General features: G+C 43.5%; 1 protein-coding gene across 1 annotated transcript; it reads left to right on the plus strand.

The window, feature by feature from the left end:
- The first annotated feature begins 5240 nt into the window (after positions 1 to 5240).
- Positions 5241 to 19499, plus strand: PRDX3 (peroxiredoxin 3). Its single transcript, XM_033149530.1, has 7 exons — positions 5241 to 5482; positions 6159 to 6279; positions 7372 to 7513; positions 8556 to 8691; positions 11056 to 11159; positions 12508 to 12673; positions 19215 to 19499. The coding sequence occupies exons 1-7, from the start codon at positions 5438 to 5440 to the stop codon at positions 19266 to 19268; spliced, it is 768 nt and encodes a 255-aa protein (XP_033005421.1). The 5' UTR covers positions 5241 to 5437; the 3' UTR covers positions 19269 to 19499.
- The last annotated feature ends 536 nt before the right edge of the window (positions 19500 to 20035 follow it).

Consider the following 20035-nt stretch of genomic DNA (forward strand, 5'->3'; position numbering starts at 1 on the left):
ACTGGCTTTTACTGCCTGATAACTGGGTCAGCAGCTTCTTTTAAAGAAAATCTTGTTTCCTGCTAGCAGTTGCAGACCCAAGGTGCTTTGGATAAGGCAAGGTAGACGTTTAAATAAAATTTGTGATAGGTCTTTGCTGCACATGATCTTACATGTGTTTACTTGGGAGTAACTAAGCTGAGATCGGCGGTAAAGGTAAAGGGAGCCCTGACGATTAGGTCCAGTCATGTCCGACTCTGGGGTTGTGGCGCTCATCTTGCATTACTGGCCGAGGGAGCCGGCGTACAGTTTCCGGGTCATGTGGCCAGCATGACAAAGCCGCTTCTGTTCTGGCGAACCAGAGTAGTGCACGGAAACGCCGTTTACCTTCCCACCAGAGCGGTACCTATTTATCTACTTGCACTTTGACGTGCTTTCAAACTGCTAGGTGGGCAGGAGCTGGGACTGAGCAATGGGAGCTCACTCCCTCGCGGGGATTCGAACCACCGACCTTCTGATCAGCAAGCCCTAGGCTCTGTGGTTTAACCTACTCCCAATTAAGCATGCAAAAGATGGCAACGTTGCAGCCTGATCCCATGTGCACTTACACATCAGCCCTACTGGGTTGACCCAGCACTGCAACCTTTATACTCTGCGTTTAATTCATGGGGAGAGGGTTTTCCGTAGCTTCGTCTCCCATGTACTTTTTCCTCCCCTGGAGAAGAAATATTTTTTTAAAAGACACATAACCCAGTGTAGTTTTCGTTTGGAACTGGCTAAGGAAAATCTCTAAGCCTAGAATTATAAAGGTATAAAGAGAAGGGGGGGGAGTCCCAAGTAAACCTTTAAATTTTGCTTCACAGTCTCTTTTAAGAAGGAAGGTATTTTTCATTCACAGCTAAGCAGGGACACTTCATAAAACACCTTTTGATAAACACAGGCTGTCAGAGGGGGAAAATGGTCAAGCAGCCATCTTTTCAGGGGCCTGGGAGTGAAACGCTAACACATTTATGCCCCCCTCAGTACAAAAGCTGAAATTTGGCCTCACTGTAATAAGAAAAGAAGACTGGTAAATGAAGGGCTGTGTTATGAGCTGTTGCAGCGGATGAGTCACCAACTGAGTGGGCTTGCAGGTCTGCAGCTGTGAATACTGCAGTAACAGACTGTCTGCTGTCTCTACAGGAGAAGGCGAAAAATCTTGGGTCCCCCCCCACCCCAAGACAAAATTTCCAATGGGAAACAAATACTTTTTATAAGGATTATTCACGGAAGTAGCCTTCTAGTAACTTGTTCTCCATTCCTCTTTGTATATTTAACTGTTGCATCCGTGTAATTATGGGAGTCGATGGTCCACAGCCCTTTTTGGCTGCTTGGGGTCCTGCAAACACATCTGTGTAGTTCAGAGTTCTTGTTGGAATGCAGCTGCTCTTGTTTTTATTATTATTTTTAAATCAAGTTTGAGTGCCCCAGCTTCAGAGAATACGTGATATTTGAAAAATGTGGTGCAAAAGGCCTTTTAATTTACTAAATTGGGTACATTTATGTTTGTCTGCAAATATTTTCCAAGCTGAATCTTAATTAATGCCACCAGAAGTGAAATGATCGCATCCACAGCACCTCAAGATTTATTACTGCTAGCCGTGATGTACCAGAAATTGCAAACAAATGACACCGCCCAAGTGGAAGCACACTTAGCAGTTTGAGTCGATGCAAACTGATAAACATCATATTCATTCAAATGGCTGGAGAACTGGATTTTCCTGTGTGTAAAATCTGTAAGCATAGCTGCCAGCCACCAGCTCATTATGCCTTTTCACTGTCTCCCTCCAAATGATTAACAATTTGCCTGCCTTCAGTTAATTGTGAGGGCTACAGTGAGGTTATGACCCTACAAATTGGCATATTGTCTCAACATTCGATGATGTGTCATAACAGCGGGTTAGAAGTACGCTGACCTCATTCAAAACATCTGGCAGGCAGCCTGCGTATCATAGAATCCTTACACACTCTCCCCGTGTATGGAATGAATCTGCAGTCACCTAGCAATAGCAATAGGGCAGTGCCTCTTATTTCAAAACATTCCACAGGCTCTGAAGCGTAGCATTTTATAGTTGTTAAACTGTGAGGCTTGCACGTTAGTGCTACATCCACAATGCCCGTTTCCAAGATCTCTCGTGAAGTCATTACTTAATGTAAAGCAGCCACTGCCAAATGATTCCACTAGTATTTTTTTTTTTTAAAAAAAGCAACCCTTCAAATTGTTTCCAGAAATGCAATTTGGAGTGGGGGAGGGGAGTAGGATTGCCACTGGCTGCCAAAATAGAGATCCTAGCTGCCCCATAAATCTTCCAAAGTTTAATTTCAACCTCTAACCAGATGCAGGGTGAAGAGGAAGGGTGGAGGAGCAGAGTAGAATATTTGTAAAATGCTTTGGGTTTTTTTATATTAAGCAGTCTATAAATTTATGATATAATATAATAAGTGGTGGGTGCATCTTTTGTGTGTTTGACAAATTTCCCAGTTGACATTGGGAAGTGAACAAAGCAAATCATTTGCTGTTCTCAGACCTCTTTTAAGCATATTTGCCATAAGCAACGCTATCCCTATAAATATTCCTGCCAATTTCATGAACCAATTCAACATTATGTGAAGAAGTTCCCATCAAAGATGTAACAGTACAGTGGTACCTTGGGTTACATACGCTTCAGGTTAAGAACTTTGCTTCAGGATAAGAACAGAAATCATGCTCTGGCGGCACAGCAGCAGCAGGAGGCCCCATTAGCTAAAGTGGTGCTTCAGGTTAAGAACAGTTTCAGGTTAAAAACAGACCTCCAGAACGAATTAAGCTCTTAACCCAAGGTACCACTGTAGATGGAGGGGGAACTCCCTATCTATCTATTCTTCAAGCCTTTGATCATCTTGGCTGCTTCTTTTGTAGCTGTTATGATGTCATACAATCCAGCAAACTGGACAGGTAATGCATCAAATGACGGGGCTGGAAGCCCACCACAATGGCCAACCAGGTATCTGGAGGAGTGTGTGAGGAAGCCTATAACAGGACATGAATCCAGGAGCCCTTTTCTGGTTGTGAATCCCCAGAACTGGCATCATTTAGAGGCTAACACAGAGCTACATGCCAATTCGCCACTCTCAGTAGCCTCATTCTCCATAGATTTGTGGGGTCCGATGAGACAGCTGATACGACACGGGTGTGTGTGTGTGTGTGTGTGTGTGGAGAAGGGGGTGATTTTAATCTGGAAAGCCACATTCTCTTGTGAACCATATTCTGGAGGTTAGATGCTAGTGGCGCCTGGGACCAGAGGCAGGAGTGGGAAGAGCAATGGGTGTGTCTCTTTCTTCTCTGCACAAGCGTATATTCTAGCCGTGCAGAAGTCAGCAGTTTGCAAATGCACACACACTTCCATCCAGGCAAGCAAGAAACATGATCCCAGGTGAAGAACACATTCCAGGCAGGCGAAAGCAGTCAAGGAGTGAGAGGGGGGGGCACATAGGTTTGGCCTGGAGGGGGAACAAAGAAGGGGTGGCCTACAAGGCGTATGACGTGGAGATTGTCCCAGGGGCTAGCCAGTGAGGCCTGGGGAGCTGTACTTTGCCTCCCAGGCTTGAGGTGCCCCACCTCATTATAGGATTTCAATAAACGCAGAAGCAGGGAAATAAGGAAGAATGTTGCCATACCCGTCTGTGGAAAGTACCAATAGATTAACAGGCCTGTTCCCCATGATGTCCTCCTTTGCTTCTCTCATTGCACTTTTGCCATTACCTGGGGCTAGTATTTGAGAAAATGGAATAGCAGGTGCTAAATCCCTCAGATCTCCCACCCATGCAGTGTTTCCCCTCAGTCCTTACAGTCTCAGATACAGAGTGGCCCTCCGTCCCTTAACTGGCAGTCTGACTTTTGCCATTTCAGCAACTGGACAGGGATCAGATGTTCCTGGTCTGAGTTCTGGGCACCTGCTCAGAGGCAGCAGTCAGGGGACTCCATGAAAAATCTGCTTTCAGAGGCAATTGTGGTGAGAAGCTTCATGAGAGACCCAGTGGAGAGATGGGAAGGAGAGACTGGGATGGGATTTGGGGGACATTGTGTGGAAGGCCTGGGAGTCTGGCTGAGAGGGGGATCGTGCAGGCATTTGGCATGGAATTCCTAATTCCTACTGAAATCAAACCCTGGGCCTGGAGCAGCCCTCTTAATGTCCACAGGGAACTGACATTTCTCCTCTGTCCTTTGATCTCTTTCAGGATCTAATGGGATGGCTGACCTCCTTTCTGGAATCTGAAAACCTTCTCCTTGAGGCCCTCTTCCAACTGAGGAATAGTAGTGGGGTGGTTAGCTTGACAAGAAGCTGGGGGTGTTCAGAATGGAGCAAGGGAGACTACATGGGAGGCAGGGTCTATACCCCCCCCCATATCAGATGTAACATTGAACACTTGGCATGGGAAAAATGGTGGAACAGGACAATGGAAATTTTGGCTTGCTATGCAATTCAAGAGACTATCCAAAAAATGGTTTATAGATGGCATCTGATGCCAAGTAAACTCAGCAGAATGTATGAGAGGATTCAATGTTTGTTGGAAATGTTCAGAAAAAGAAGGTTCTCTATGCCACATGTGGTGGCTATGCAAGCATGCAAAAATAATAATTGGGAAATGGTATATGAGGAACTTAAAAAGATGCTTAAATTCATCTTCCTGAAAAGACTAGGAAGCCTTCTTGCTGGCAATTATAGGGGAAAAGATTGTTCTGACAAAGGATCAATGGTTGCAGAAATTAATAGAGTTTGCTGAGTTAGCAAGTTTGGTGGCCAAAATAAATTATGATGGGGACGACGACGACGACGACGACAAGAAGTGAGTAGGAGTATCTTTAAGAATACTTTTTAAAGGGTGGTATCAAGGTTAACTAGCAATTGGGAAAAGCCTATGATCAGCAGTAGACAATATAAGGGATAAGAAAGAATGAAAAAAGGATGAAGAAACATAAGGAGACGTAGGAAACAAAAGAATATGAAATAGGATGTCAATGAAAAATAAGTCAGGAAGTCTATATAAAAAAGATAAGATGATGAATGGAAAATGTATATATATGTATATAAATAAACATTTAAAACGGGAAGGGATGAGGATTACGTGCAAAACGAAGCAGTTTCGAGTGTGCCTGAAACGCACACACCACACGGTAGGTACGTCACGCTGCAAGCTGCCTGCTTCTTTCTCTGAGCAACGGGGCTCAGCTTCAAGTTCTTGCGGGGCTCTTCGCTATTTGGGCGCCCCCTCTCCGCGCGCCCCATTCGCGCCATTAGGCTCGCCCCTCCCGCCGCTGCGCCTATCAAAAAGTCGCGGCCCCGGGCGACAGGATTTCGTAGCCCCACCCCTGGCGCTCCATGTGCGGAGCGTGAGGCCGGTTCCGCCTCCCGCGGCCAGTCCCTCCCTGGAGCTGAAAATGGCTGCTGTCGCGGGGGCGCTAGGAAGGTTATTGAGGCCCTCGGTAAGTGCGAGCCCCGCTTTGCTCCGTCGCAGTTCCGCAAGTCCCGGCGAAGCGATGATCCCGGGCGGGCCTGCGGAGCCTTTCTTGTGCGCGCGTGTTGCGTCTCCGGGTCCGCATTTTCCCGTTTCCAAGGCCTGCTCCCCTCCCTCTAGAATACCTTGACTTTTGCAGGCGTAGTGCAGTCTGCACAAGGGAAAGATCCGCACCACCGCCTAGTTCCACCGGCCCCGTTCCGAAGGCTAAGCCGATTTTGCCCCGGGGACCCGAACTTACCCTCTGAAAATGGGTTCGCTGGCAACTCGCTCCAACTCGAAGGCTGGCGCGGACGGGTCATGCTTATTATTATTGCTCCGTGACACTTTCTTTTACTTAACCAGAGTCAAGCCAGAGGTTCCCTGCCTTTTCCAGATCGGAATCCCCCTTTTCCCTTCTGCCCCCCAGAAGTGTTTGGGTCGGGGAAAGAGCCCAAGTGTTCCTCTCTCCCTCTGCAGCCTGCCAGTGCGTGTTTGGGAATTTGGGGGCGCGGGTGGATATTTCCCAGTTGCAGGAGCTCTGCTTAGGCGCGCAACTTTTTTTTTTTTTTGAGGGCGCATCTCGTGCAACCCCTAGATTTGGTTCCAGCGAGGCTCCTGCACGCCACCTTTTCCCGTAACGTTTCCCCGCCGTCTGTTTTCAGGTCTTCCCCTGGAGGGCGTGCGCCGCTGCCGGAAGGTACCTTACAGCCGCCGCGGCTGCAGGAGGGCGGAAGTGCGCGGACGGTGCGGCGCCCGCTTTCCCTCGGCGGCATTTCAGCACTAGTAAGTGTGCAGCCGGTTGGAGGGCGCTGTGGTGGGGGGGTGACAGCGCGATCTTGCACTCTCCTACTCAGAAGTAAATGCACGTAGGAGCTTGTTTGCCCTAAAGCTCCATTGAATGCTCTCCTTCCCAAGATATTGCCGAAGATCCTTCCTCGCCTGCTCTGTGCGTGATGTTAATTATTTGGCCTGCTGTCCAGTTGGTTCTGCAGTGATTTAAAATCGGAGTAGCTTAAAAGAGATTTCGTTGCTGAAGAAACACTATCATTGTCCCAGAATGCGTTACTGGCAGCTCGGTAGGAGTTTTTGCCAGCTGTAACATGTGAAAATAACATACATGTGCCTCGATGTTAAGGAACGTGCATCAGTGTGCATCTCTCCCCCCCCCCCCCATGCACACACTGCTTACTTCTGGACTTCAAAACTGTGTGTGTGAGGAAGGGAGTTGTAAGGAGTTGCAGTTCTAGGAGCTCGAACAGACAAATCCTTAATAGGTATCCTCAAAATATTCTCAAAAGGCAAAGCAGGTAAGATAGAGAGCAGTTTACTGGCGACAGAAACCCGGAAACAAGTTGAGTTAAACCCGCACCCTACAATACTGAATTCTTTACCAAACTCTCTCCTTCCACCGCCCAGTTACAGAGCATAAACATTCCAGGCTATCTGTAAAGCCTTGTTTTTGAAATAGTGTTGAGATAAAAACTGACACCAAGAAAAAGGCTTCTCATATGTTAATAATAATCCCATTTTCTGAGTATGGATCCTTATGGTGGCATCCACATATGAGAGAGAGAGAGAGAGAGAGGAGAGAGAGAGAATCAGCAGGTTTCAGGGATCCCCAAGGTTTACAGAAGTTTTTTTGTTGTGGTGGGGCGTGGAAGAAGGAAGGCAAAATCTCTATAAGGTGGAGGGCTGGAAAATAAGACCAATGAATACTGAGCATGCTTAGCGGTGGAATGGTGTGTCTTGGAAGAATCTGTGGCTGGCTGGCACCCTGAACAGGAGTACTTGCAGTGTGGAATACTGCTGTTTTTTTTGCAGGTTACACTTCTTTCTTCTATAATAACTCTATCACATGCTTTATCTAACTTCTAGGTTCTTCAAGGTTTGTTCCTGCTGTCACCCAGCATGCTCCCTATTTCAAGGGTACAGCTGTGGTTGATGGGGATTTCAAAGAGCTGAGTTTAGATGAATTTAAAGGAAAATATCTGGTTCTTTTCTTCTACCCTTTGGACTTGTAAGTAATGCTTATATGTTCTATCTCTTTTATACAGACTTTGCCTATACTCCCTTTAACAAGTGGGTCCCTTTATCTGCAAAAAAGTTAACTTGTTCTCGTTTGAATCCTGCCTATCTTTGTGCAGAATAGCGTGAGCCTTTTGTGTAAGGTGTGAGTGATAAGCAGTGAACTAGAAGCTGTCTTACCAATGCCTGTTGAAGGCACGGAGTGGGTGTGTTGCTTGGGGGTGGCGTAGGGGTTCACATAGAAGACTAACGTATTCACGTAAAAACAAAAAATTCGTTCTTTGTATAGAAACTTTTTTACTGTATCTTTCACAACAGAGAATGGAACAGACAGAAACATCCATGTATGGTGGATTGTAACGAAGGCAAATTAAACTTTTGGAGGATCCCGTGCTTCTGCGTAAAATACAAGAACATTAATGCCCACCATCTGAGCATTTCAGGCAAACATGGAATAACTAGTACTTCTAGTGGCTAGAGGGCAGGAATGTTACTTATTTTTGGTGGATAAAACTGATAAAAGCATGCCTCTGACTAGCAAATTACTGCCAGCATACATAGTTTGGGCAGCCATATTATCTTGCTAGATGTAAGTCACCAGCTTCCTCCTCATTGGAGTCTTGCTGTGGCTCATCTTAATGATGATGATGACACCAAACTTTGGAAGAGTGCTGCCGCCTACAGCTCATCTTGGGATCCTTAGGAATGTCAGATAAAGAATGTCTAAGTAAGGATCTGTTAAACCTATTGACAGGGAATAGAGCTCTAGTCTTGACACTAAATTTCTCAACATGGTTTCATGGCAGAATGACAGTATTCCTCTGAGCTTTTCCCTTTGAACTAAAAGTCTGTGACCTTGATGGCTTGTAAACTCCCTACCCCCCCCTCTTCTGCAGGCTTTATGCCCGGGATGAGCAAATACCTTCTCCTCTTCTCTATTTGAATTTGCAATTGGGGGGGGGGGGATAGGTGCATTCTTGAATCAGGGCTGGCTCATTCCCCCTTCACATTCTTGCTGTGTTTCTTTCCCCTAGCACGTTCGTGTGCCCAACAGAGATTGTCGCTTTCAGCGACAAAGCTAACGAATTCCACCAGGTGAACTGCGAGGTAGTTGCTGTGTCAGTGGATTCTCACTTTACTCACCTCGCCTGGATAAATACACCACGAAAGGTACAGACTGGACGCTTTGCTGCTTTTCATTTAAAGCAGGGGTGATAAAACTTCTGCCTGAGGCTGAGGGCCAAATTCCCTTCTGAAGGCCACATCCCAGTGGGGAACAGGGCCAGAGGTAAAAGTGGCTGAAGCAACGGGTGTGACTTTTATCTTTGTGCAGAAAGCTAGTTTCTACATACACACACCCCTTGCTTCCAGGTGGAGCCCTAACAAAATGACTGGTTACTTGCTCACATATCTAGTGAATCTGATGAACTTCTATGTCCACTACCTACAATATATTGGCTTTTTGTGTGTTGTTTCCCTTTTTTTAACTTTTCAAAATTCTTTTTTTTACTGTACATCACCTTGAAATGCATCTGGGGAATAATAAGACTGAGGGTAGACCTGGTTCAGATGTAATGTTCAGCTATAGTTTGGTGCTCTGTACACAAAACCTGGGCTCATGCATGACCACAAGTTTGTTTCCATTTTTAACCAGCCATGATTCACCACTGTCAGAACCTGGACAAGACTATGGTTACAAAACTTTGGGACCATTCATAAACACCCCAATCAATGAGCTTTGCCATTTACTTCAGTGGGAGGGTGCTTTCCTCCCTAATTTTTGAGGAGCTGGAGAGTTGCAGGATATTTAGGCTACAGAGACAGTTTGCTTCCGTGATTTCAGAATCCTTAGGAAGGAGTCATTCAGTTTGGGCCTGAAGTTATTAAAAACAATGTAGCTCACATGAAACACATAACTACTATTCTTCTACCGTGTTTTATGTTTTCTTTCTTTGGAATAAAAGGATAGGTTTGAACTATGAGAATTCCCTCCCCCCACCCATGTCTTCCTAAAGTGGGTGGGTGTCTATGAATATTTCCCCTAGCAGAAATAAAGTCCTTTTGCACAGTCCTCTTGTACAAGGATTGCTTTTTTCCTTATAACAATTGTAACCAGAGGTTTTCAGAACACAAGTCTATCCTCATGCTGTATGACGCTGCATTACTGTGCAAAACATTTCCTTAGCACAGACGGGACCGGCTGCATGCATTTATAAATAGCCTCACTTTTCTTATGTGTCCCACAGCCTTGAAGGCAGTGTATTCATGTGAAGAAATTTATGCATAAGTGTCTGCAAAACTAAAGTGTTAGTGGATCACCCAAGGTCAACAAGAGAAGGACCTGGGATGGTCCCTGAACACTAATGAAGTTTGTCGGCCTTGTTTCAAGGATATGTTGTTTACCATCGTAGCTCTGGAAATGTTGTGCAATTCAATAGATGCACCCATCAATACTAATAACTACGAGTGCGGTGCGAAAGGCTTACATGTCTGCGTATGATAAGTAACAGCACTATTGCAGCATTGAGATATAAAAGCAAATAATTGAAATATTTAATTCTTCAGTTGGTGTATTTGATTCACTAAACACAAGAGGGAAAGGGGATTTTTATTATTGCCCATTTATTTTACGATTGAATAATCACACACCAAATGGATGGCTTTTAATTGGACTTATTCCCTGTATATAAAAACAGTAGGTAGTTAAAACAGTAGGTAGATAATCTCCTTAGCAATTTTCATTTAGTGAAGGTGCTCCACTTTACTTTGGAGCCTCTTTCATGAATGGAATATTTGTTGTTGTTCAGTCGTGTCCGACTCTTCGTGACCCCATGGACCAGAGCACGCCAGGCACGCCTATCTTTCACTGCCTCTCGCAGTTTGGCCAAACTCATGTTAGTAGCTTCGAGAACACTGTCCAACCATCTCATCCTCTGTCGTCCCCTTCTCCTTGTGCCCTCCATCTATCCCAACATCAGGGTCTTTTCTAGGGAGTCTTCTCTTCTCATGAGGTGGCCAAAGTACTGGAGCCTCAACTTTAGGATCTGTCCTTCTAGTGAGCACTCAGGGCTGATTTCTTTAAGAATGGATAGGTTTGATCTTTTTGCAGTCCATGGGGCTCTCAAGAGTCTCCTCCAGCACCATATGGAATATACCTTTATTCGTATTATGCTTACTGCTTTTCTGCCTTTAAATCTACATCAAGCAACAATGAAAAATCCACCTGCCACCCTTGGTTGATTCCCTCTCTCTCCCCAGACGACTAAACGTGCCTTGGAGTTAATATATCTGAAGCTTCTCATCACAGATTCTCTTTAATCCAGGGATAGGGAATCTGCGGCACTCCAGATGTTGCTAGACTGCAGGTCCCATCATTCCTTGCTGTTGGCCGTGCTGGCTGGGGCTGATGGGAGTTGTAGGCACACAGGTGCTGTTGGACCACAGGTTCTCTATCCATGCTTTGAAGCAAGGTTTCGATATGGACAGTCTCCAGTTGAAGAAAACTGATGCCCTCCCCCTTCTTCTCTTTCTTAGAATGGCGGCTTGGGGCGCATGAATATCCCACTTCTGTCAGACTTAACGAAACAGATCTCTCGAGATTATGGTGTGCTTTTGGAAGGGCCTGGTCTTGCATTAAGGTGAGAGAGATTTATCTACAGTATTAGCTACTTTTAGCATTTCTGTAGTTGGACTGTACTAAGGCTAAAGCTTCCTTTTTAGTGACAGGAGTTGCCTAAAGGTGCTTAAGCTCAGAGGGGCAGTGGATGGTCTGCTAGCTATAAACTCCACATACTTTAAAAAGAAACTATGCTGGCTAAGCATACTTTTTAGCAAACTTTCCATGATGCGTCTAGCCTGATCTCCTACCTGACGTGGTAGAGCCTTGTGTGCACAGGAAATGGGTTGTATCCAAAATAGCACTAAGTGAGTCATTGCATTAGGAGAATGATTTCCACATGATCAGTGGGACTTCCTCCTCCTCCATGTGCCCCCTAAAACTGTTCTGGGGGGTTCCCAAACCCTCCAGAGAAGATTTGGGTATGTTGCAGAGTATGCATGGGGCCAAGGGGAAGGGGAGAAGTTCCGTTTGTACAAGTAGAACTTGGCTCTGCTGACACATTTATTTGCTTCAATACCACCCATTTTTAATAGGGAGTACTGAATTCAAACATCCCTCTTTCTTTGCTGGTGGAGACCAATAAAAGCAAGTCTGTTGATCATGTGTAGTGCTAGAAAGCGAGAGACAGCAAGTCCTCTTTTAAAATGTTTTGGCGGAATCCTTGCTAGAGGTTGTGCAAGGCTCGGTTTGTATTTGGTATCAGAGACAAGATGCGTATAATGCATGCATGGTAAGAGTTGGAACCCAGAAAAAATCCCTCTGCTAATGTCAGTCAATTGAAAGCCTTTCTTCAGGTATCTGCTTTCTACTGTGCCTTGTGTTGCCAAAGTGTATAGTAGAGCGTTCCAAACTTTTCATGTTGGTGACACACTTTTTGGGCGCTCATCATTTTGCGACACAGTAATTCAGTTTTATTAGCAAACTGGAGGTTAAACTAACCCCTTTCCAGCCCCAGGAGGAGCGCAGGGAGTGTTGGTGTGACATGCTGATATGTTGCGACACACAATTTGGAAAGCTCTGGTGTATAGGTTGGCATCTGTTGTTGAGCTGCAAAAGACGTCTTTTTGCCAGGTTTATTACACTCATATCCTGCCGGTCTTGAGGAGCTGAAAGGGGACTGTGTGATAGAAAACAATCACTTTAAAAGTGCAACCAACACCATGAAATACAGGGAACACTAGAATCCCTCAAACATATTTAATTTCTACAAAACTATGAAATACCAAGTTCCATTACCATTATAGCTGCTCTCCAATGCAATGGGGAAGATCTGTGTGTGCAGCCTATATGCATTTCAAACTGAAAAACAACTACAGCAAGTGCCCTTTGGAGTGCTAAACTATAAATTCTGCTTTATTTCTTCGAAGGGGTCTTTTTTTAATTGATCCTAATGGAATTATCAAGCACTTGAGCATCAATGACCTCCCTGTTGGTCGAAGCGTAGAGGAAACACTTCGCTTGGTGAAGGCGTTCCAGTTTGTAGAAACGCATGGAGAAGTCTGTCCAGCAGATTGGACTCCACATTCCCCCACGGTGCGTTGGCAAACTTAGCATTCACAAACATAAATGTAATTGTTGGCAAGCCTCCTACCATCTATATGAGAGGGGGTTCGTATTATGTCGCGGGCCTTCGCCCTGTACAGCCCACCCCCGGACGTTTTACGGTCTATGAGTGCTGCACCAACGACAAACAGTTCCCAGCAGCAGCCCTTCAGACTACTAGCTGGATCCTGCTTACTTCATTCACCACAGACGAGGATATTGTGAACTAAAAAGATGTTTATTGCGTACAAAGCTTGTGGTTGCTGATAAAATAACGGTTGTTCAATAAGCTTATAACAGTTGTCCTATACCGGCCTAATACCTCTAAATATTAACTAAATATCAATAACAATGCGTTTCACAATCTCTTTATCCTCTCTGCTAACATCCACCTAAGACTCTAAACTCCCAGCTCTATCTCTTGACTCACACTTCAACTCCCCGCACTTAACTTCAACTCCTCCTGCCCACACTTCAACTCCCTTACTGCCCACTGGGAGGGGTGTTTTATACCCAGGCTAAGCCCGCCCCTGAGGGTTCTAACTGTCAGAACATTTAACCCCTACCTGGCATGAGGCTAGTTCTCCACATACCTCCCTCCTTTTTAGGTTTGTATCAGAGGAGTTACTAGCCAAAGTATCCCTCTGATACAAACAACAGTTTTAAACATTAACATAAACAATACATTTTATAACTCTATCCTATATTTCCCTAACTATGGCATAATCAAGTACATCTTCAGTAAAAGTACATATAGTTGTGAACATTATATACAATAGTTCATGCAGCATTAGGCCTTTATTGCAAGAAAAACCGTAACTGTCCATTTTAACCTTTGTCTTTGGGTCTTCGTGTTAAGGCGTCTGCGATGATGTTCAGGATCCTTTCACGCTCCTTATCGTCCTTACCCGTCGCAAGAAGTATCTTTCTCTGGGCACCAGTCTTTTCTCTGCCATACGTGATGGGATGTAAGCTGTCGTCCTCGGCCAAATGACACAGTCCCATTCCGATCCCTGCACTCGAGGCGTCTGTAACGATTGTGGATCCCAAGCTGGGTAGAGTCCTTGTCTCTCAGGGCCAAAAGCGCTCTTAGTTCAACCTCTCCCTCCTTCAGGATCTCTGTTAAATGTTTAAGCTCGCGGACTTGTACACACATCTCCATGTCATCATAAGCTGCATATAAACTGGTTGTCTCGCTTTTAAATGCACTGGGAACTATTTTCAGAAGTTTGTGGATATCTTCTTTTTTAGTCAGCTTGCTGAAGCTTTCTAGATAAGCGTGATCACTTAATGAAAATAGGCTAAAAAGCTTTGATTGCTTATTGCTCATAGCAATCTCCCTTGTTGTCAGTTCATCTTTGGTCTGTATTGATTTATCAGTTCCCACTTCGAGCAATTTTAAGACTACTTTTGTATGCCTTTGACGTGGTAGCCCTATTAATGCTGTGTAACTACATTCATTTTGGACCTTTATTTGTGTTGCATGAGCAGCAGGGTACCCATCCTCCCACCACACAATCTCTAGTGTAGGAAACACTTTCACTTTCATAGAAAGTCGATGGGACCCCATGCCAGCTATAACTTCTAGCACGTCTTTCTTTCTATCTTTCCAACTGATGAATGGTTTATCGTAACTATGACTAGTTGTTCTAACTGACCTCACAGATAGGTCACTGGTCATATTGCAGGTAGACACTCCTTTACCAATATCACAGGCTTTTTCAACAACGTGACTACTGTAGTCTAGATTGGGTTCATGGTTTAGTGACTGGGTTGGGTTTATCATATTCTTATGCATGACCCGCCTCCCTTCACCATGCTGAATTATATTGTTTATATCATTCATTTTTGAATTGATCTTACAAGGACCTTCCCATGTCAGTTGTAACTGGTAAGTATGGCACGTTCGACAAAATAACTTTATTTGCTTGCCCATCCCAGGCCAAAAGAAATTTTGGGACACCCTTTGTTTGGTTCTGGTGATTCCCAAGTGACCTCCAAAGATACTGCCATGTGCATGTTGTATTATCTTGGTTCTAAATTCAGTAGGGACTATCAGTTGCCTGTGGATCTCATTACCCCCTCTATTAGGCTTTAAAAGAATCTCCCTGTATAGCAACCCATTGTTGACTATAAACCGCTCCGGGCTTTCAGGGGTTAATACTGTATTCACGGCTGTGGCTTGAAAATATTTCTGTAAATCTGTATCTAGTTTCTGCTTGGCTGCAAAACTAGCTGCTTGACTATTTGTAACTGGCATTATACTTGTATCTTGTGTCAGTTCAGCAATTGTATCAGGCCTTTCCTCCTGAGGTAACTGTCGCAGTTTTTGTGCCCTAGTTTTCACAAATGCACTCTGTACATGGTCAAGTAGATCCCACCCGATTAACATTGGAGCTGGGATTTCTGGTGAAACTGCTACTTGCCATTTTCCAGACCATTGTTTATATGTCAGATTAACTAATGCGACTGGCAAGATTTCTGGCTGTTTTGATATTCCTTTTAAACTGAGTGTTTTGCCTTTAATAAAGTCTTCTGGCTTTAACAAATCAGGATGTACAATACTAATCTGAGACCCTGTGTCTTTTAAGCCTTTATATGGTTTACCATTCACCCAAATTTCTTCTCCTGTTTTGTGTAATAGCATGTCATCTTGTTGAATTATATAGCACCTCACAACTTGGGCCACTGGTAACTCATCAGCCTCTGACTGGGCCTCGGTTGCCGTGGCAACCATGTTGGCAGTTGGCTCTGTCTCCACAGTTTGGACACAATATGTCTGCTTCTGAGGGATATTATTTGCACTCTTAGTTCTGATTTCAGTTCTACAGTCCAGTTGTCTATGGCCTTTTTTCCCACATTGCCAACAGATTAATTCAGGCCTTTTACCCTCACTATATTTATTTACTTTTCCCTCAGTTCCCCCCGTTGTCATAGGCGTGTTATGGGGAACATTTGCATTGGCGGGAAAAATTTTCTTGGCAGTTTCTGTGGTAAACTTTGTGGGCGGTTGCATTCTCTTAAACTTATTTGTTTCCCACTGTTTGTCCTTATATTTTGGGGCATCATAAGCGTGTTCTCGGATTTCATTTATTTCATCTGCCAGATTAGCAGCTTCCCGGATGGTTTTAGGTCGTCTTTCTTTAATTAAATACTTCAGATGGGTATTAATCGTGTCATAAAATTGTTCTAATGCGATCACCTCTTTTATTTTCGCCACAGAATCAGCACCCTCCTGTTCTAGCCACTTGTTTAAATAATTTGTAGTTTTAGCTCCTAGTTGAGCAAATGTTTCCTCACGCACTTTTTTTATTGTTCTAAACTTTTGTCTCAGTTGTTCTGCAGTAATTCCGAATCTAACATAAACCAACTGTTTAAATGCTTCAAAATCTTTAGATTGATCAGATGGCATTTGAGAATAAATCTCTGTTAATGTTCCACTAATACGCGCTCTCAGTATTTGCATTTTCTCCTCATCTTTTACTTCAAAATCTTCGCAAGCCCTCTCAAAAGAAATGATAAATGCTTCAGGGTCGTCTTTATCTTTGAAGTCAGGGAATCTTTTTAAATCCACCCTGCTAGGATTTTGTGTGGAACTATTGTTGTTGTTTCTATTATCTACAGCTGATAATTCAAGTCTTTTCATTTCTAATAAATATTCTCTTTCCTCCCGTTCTCTTTCTCTCTCAATAGTTAAGGTCATTTCTTTCTCTTTCAGTTCTCTCTCAATAGTTAAGGTCATTTCTTTCTCTTTCAGTTCTCTTGCCTCTCTCTCTCTCTCTCTCTCAATATTTAATTCTCTCTCTTTTGCTTCAGCTTGTAATTTTAATTCTCTCTCTTTTGCTTCAGCTTGTAATTTTAATTCTCTCTCTTTTGCTTCAGCTTGTAATTTCGCTAGCTCGAATTTTAAATTATATTCCTTCTCAAGTTTCCATTTTTCAAATTCCTCTGAGGCTTTAAAACTCGTCCCCTCAGCAGGATTTTTGTTAACTGTTTCAGTACTGGTTTCTTCCATCTGGGAAACCCCATTTTCTTCTTCAGAGCTTTCTACTTGTGAGTCCCTAAGAGCTGTTTTAGTCTTTCTAGGTGGCATTTTCTATTTATTTGGTGGTATTATTTCTGTACTTAAACCAAGGATGTTTCAGTTAAACTATTTCTTCAGGCTCAGTTTCCACAGTTTAGGTCCAAAGTCACGCCTAAAGTTACCTCAGTGCACTTTGTCCAGCGTACTTTTCCAACCTCTCACTATAAACCTTCCTGCCTGAAATAGTTTCAAACGCAATGTATCTTTGTAACTCTCTCACAATCTCACAGTCTTAGGCGCTATCACACCACACCCTAGGGCCAGGTAATTCCTCTCTGAATTCCCCTTCTCCCTTTCCAGGTGTATGCGATCCCCTTCCTGACTAGATTGTAGAGTCTCACTGAAGTTTGCTTAAATCCTCTTTAAGCCTCACACTTCACACAATGCGTCACCCTTAAGTCCTTCTTGTACCTTGGCACTTCTTGCCAACACTTTAGATCTTTGATCTCAATGTGACCACCACTTTATGACAATCTTTCGTCCCGACGCTGCCACCACTTTAATGTCGCGGGCCTTCGCCCTGTACAGCCCACCCCCGGACGTTTTACGGTCTATGAGTGCTGCACCAACGACAAACAGTTCCCAGCAGCAGCCCTTCAGACTACTAGCTGGATCCTGCTTACTTCATTCACCACAGACGAGGATATTGTGAACTAAAAAGATGTTTATTGCGTACAAAGCTTGTGGTTGCTGATAAAATAACGGTTGTTCAATAAGCTTATAACAGTTGTCCTATACCGGCCTAATACCTCTAAATATTAACTAAATATCAATAACAATGCGTTTCACAATCTCTTTATCCTCTCTGCTAACATCCACCTAAGACTCTAAACTCCCAGCTCTATCTCTTGACTCACACTTCAACTCCCCGCACTTAACTTCAACTCCTCCTGCCCACACTTCAACTCCCTTACTGCCCACTGGGAGGGGTGTTTTATACCCAGGCTAAGCCCGCCCCTGAGGGTTCTAACTGTCAGAACATTTAACCCCTACCTGGCATGAGGCTAGTTCTCCACACCTCCTACCATCTATATGAGAGGGGGTTCGTATTATTGAAATTGAAAAGAGATTAACTGATTAATGACTGTTAATTAAATTAAGACATAAATGTGCTTTGGAGCTAATCTAGACTCTTCTGAAATCTTGTTGTAAAATATTGCATTTTTCTGTCTTGAGCATTTTATTAAGGTAAGTTAATGAGAATGAGAAAGAAATGTCTTCTGCCGGTATAACAATCCGTCATGCTACATTGGTGTAATGCCTTTTGTATCATGCAGTTGTGTCGCAGCAAATTCAGTGTGCTAGCACTCAATTGAGTTATTTGTTGGGGTGGGGTGTGTTAAAGCAGGACATTGCATCCTAGGTAAAGATAAAGGACCCCTGGACGGTTAAGTCCAGTCAATGGCAACTGTGGAGTTGTGGCGCTCATCTCACTTAGGCCAAGGGAACCGGCATTTGTCCACAGACAGCTTTCCGGGTCATGTGGCCAGCATGACTAAACCGCTTCTGGCACAACGGAACACTGTGACAGAAACCAGAGCGCACGGAAACACCGTTTACCTTCCTGCCACAGCAGTACCTATTTATCTACTTGCACTGACATGCTTTCAAACTGCTAGATTGGCAGGAGCTGGGACAGGGCAACGGGAGCTCACTCCGTTGTGGGGATTCTAACCACTGACCTTCCGATTGGCAAGCCCAAGATGCTCAGTGGTTTAGACCACAGTGCCATCCACGTCCATTGCATCCTATGTACACATACCAACAGGCTTTCAAATCAGGGTTTACCCTTGCACTTCCGGAACATTACAATAAGGTATTCATTTTTTCAGATAAATTCAAAGACCCATCATCCAGGGAACCCCTGCAAATTCACAAGTGCTTTGCTACACACCAGCCATTCAGCACACTTGATGCGTGAACAAACACTCCCATGGAGCCTTTCCATTTATCATCTGTGACTAGAGAACACACAAAGAACGGTTCTGAGAAACCGCCCCACATAGAAAATTGTAAACCATGTAAGACGAAAGGATGTTGACCGGGAATGCAAAGCTAGCTGACAACTCTTGTCTTAACAATCATTCCACAAATGCAAGTTCCATCTGGTATTAGTGGAACCTAGCTAAGCATAGTTGCTTGTATAAGAACATACGTTTTGAATGTAGGAGTTGATTCTCCTCCTACCATATTCACACTTTCTTCATAAAATATCATTTAACTTCGGTGTAATTAAATAATGTTGAATGTTTCATTTTTTAATTTTTGTCTGGATGTGTGCTTGGTTAGCATGAATAAGGAAGAGAAGGATTTAATATTTCTTCCAACTGTTCTTTTTAACATTTTTTTGTTAGTGCTAACAGCATAGAGGGCATCATTTATTTAACTGCTGTTTGGAATGAATATAATTTGGTACTGATCTTCTGTTTTAATGCTTTTGCTTTGCAGATCAAGCCAAATCCAGAAGAATCAAAGGAGTATTTTGAGAAAGTAAATAAATAAGATCACGAGTAATAATGAGGTAGAAGTAGACTACATTTCCTCCAAACAAAATGCTGACTTCCAGAAAGAGCAACTATGATTGTAATAAAACTTCAAAATTATTTTAATATCTGTTGTGATGGAAAAGTTGTTATATTTTGCAAGGTTTTTACTGTAAGGATGAGTGACTTTGTCCCCAAGTGGATTTAAGCAACACTCACGGTGTTTCTTACATGCAGCATTCTCAGAAACTATGAAGCAAAATAATGCCTACCTACCCATATTAAATCTGGGATATATCCATACTTTTGAATTGCTTACAAGGTAAACTGCAGGCATTCCCTTATTTAAGGAGCTGGTTAGATTTTTAAAACAAACAAAAAAAAAAAACCAATAGGTTCTGCCTTTTTCATCTAAACAGCCCATACTTTTCTTTTGGCCATTGATGGGACGTATTATAGATGTATAACCACAGATTCAGGATCAAACTTGTTCTGCAAAGAGGTTTTGTGCACAGATACCTCTGCAAGGAAAGCCACCACAACACGTGAATGGTGAACTGAGAATTGAAGTAATTGAACTTTTAGACTCCTGCAATATGGAACACCTAATAGGATAAAGTAAAGTGAAGGATTAATGCTTTTCTTTTATAAATATACCCAAGGTGAAGCTGTGTACCAAAAATCTTTGTTGTTGGTGTTGCTCAACATACTCATGCCTTCTATGAAACTGTTGAATAGCTGACTTTGTCTATTGCCGCTTTCACATGTATTTCATGGTATGTTTGT

This window comes from Lacerta agilis, chromosome 5 (genome assembly GCF_009819535.1).
Source record: "Lacerta agilis isolate rLacAgi1 chromosome 5, rLacAgi1.pri, whole genome shotgun sequence".
Lineage (NCBI taxonomy): Eukaryota > Metazoa > Chordata > Lepidosauria > Squamata > Lacertidae > Lacerta > Lacerta agilis.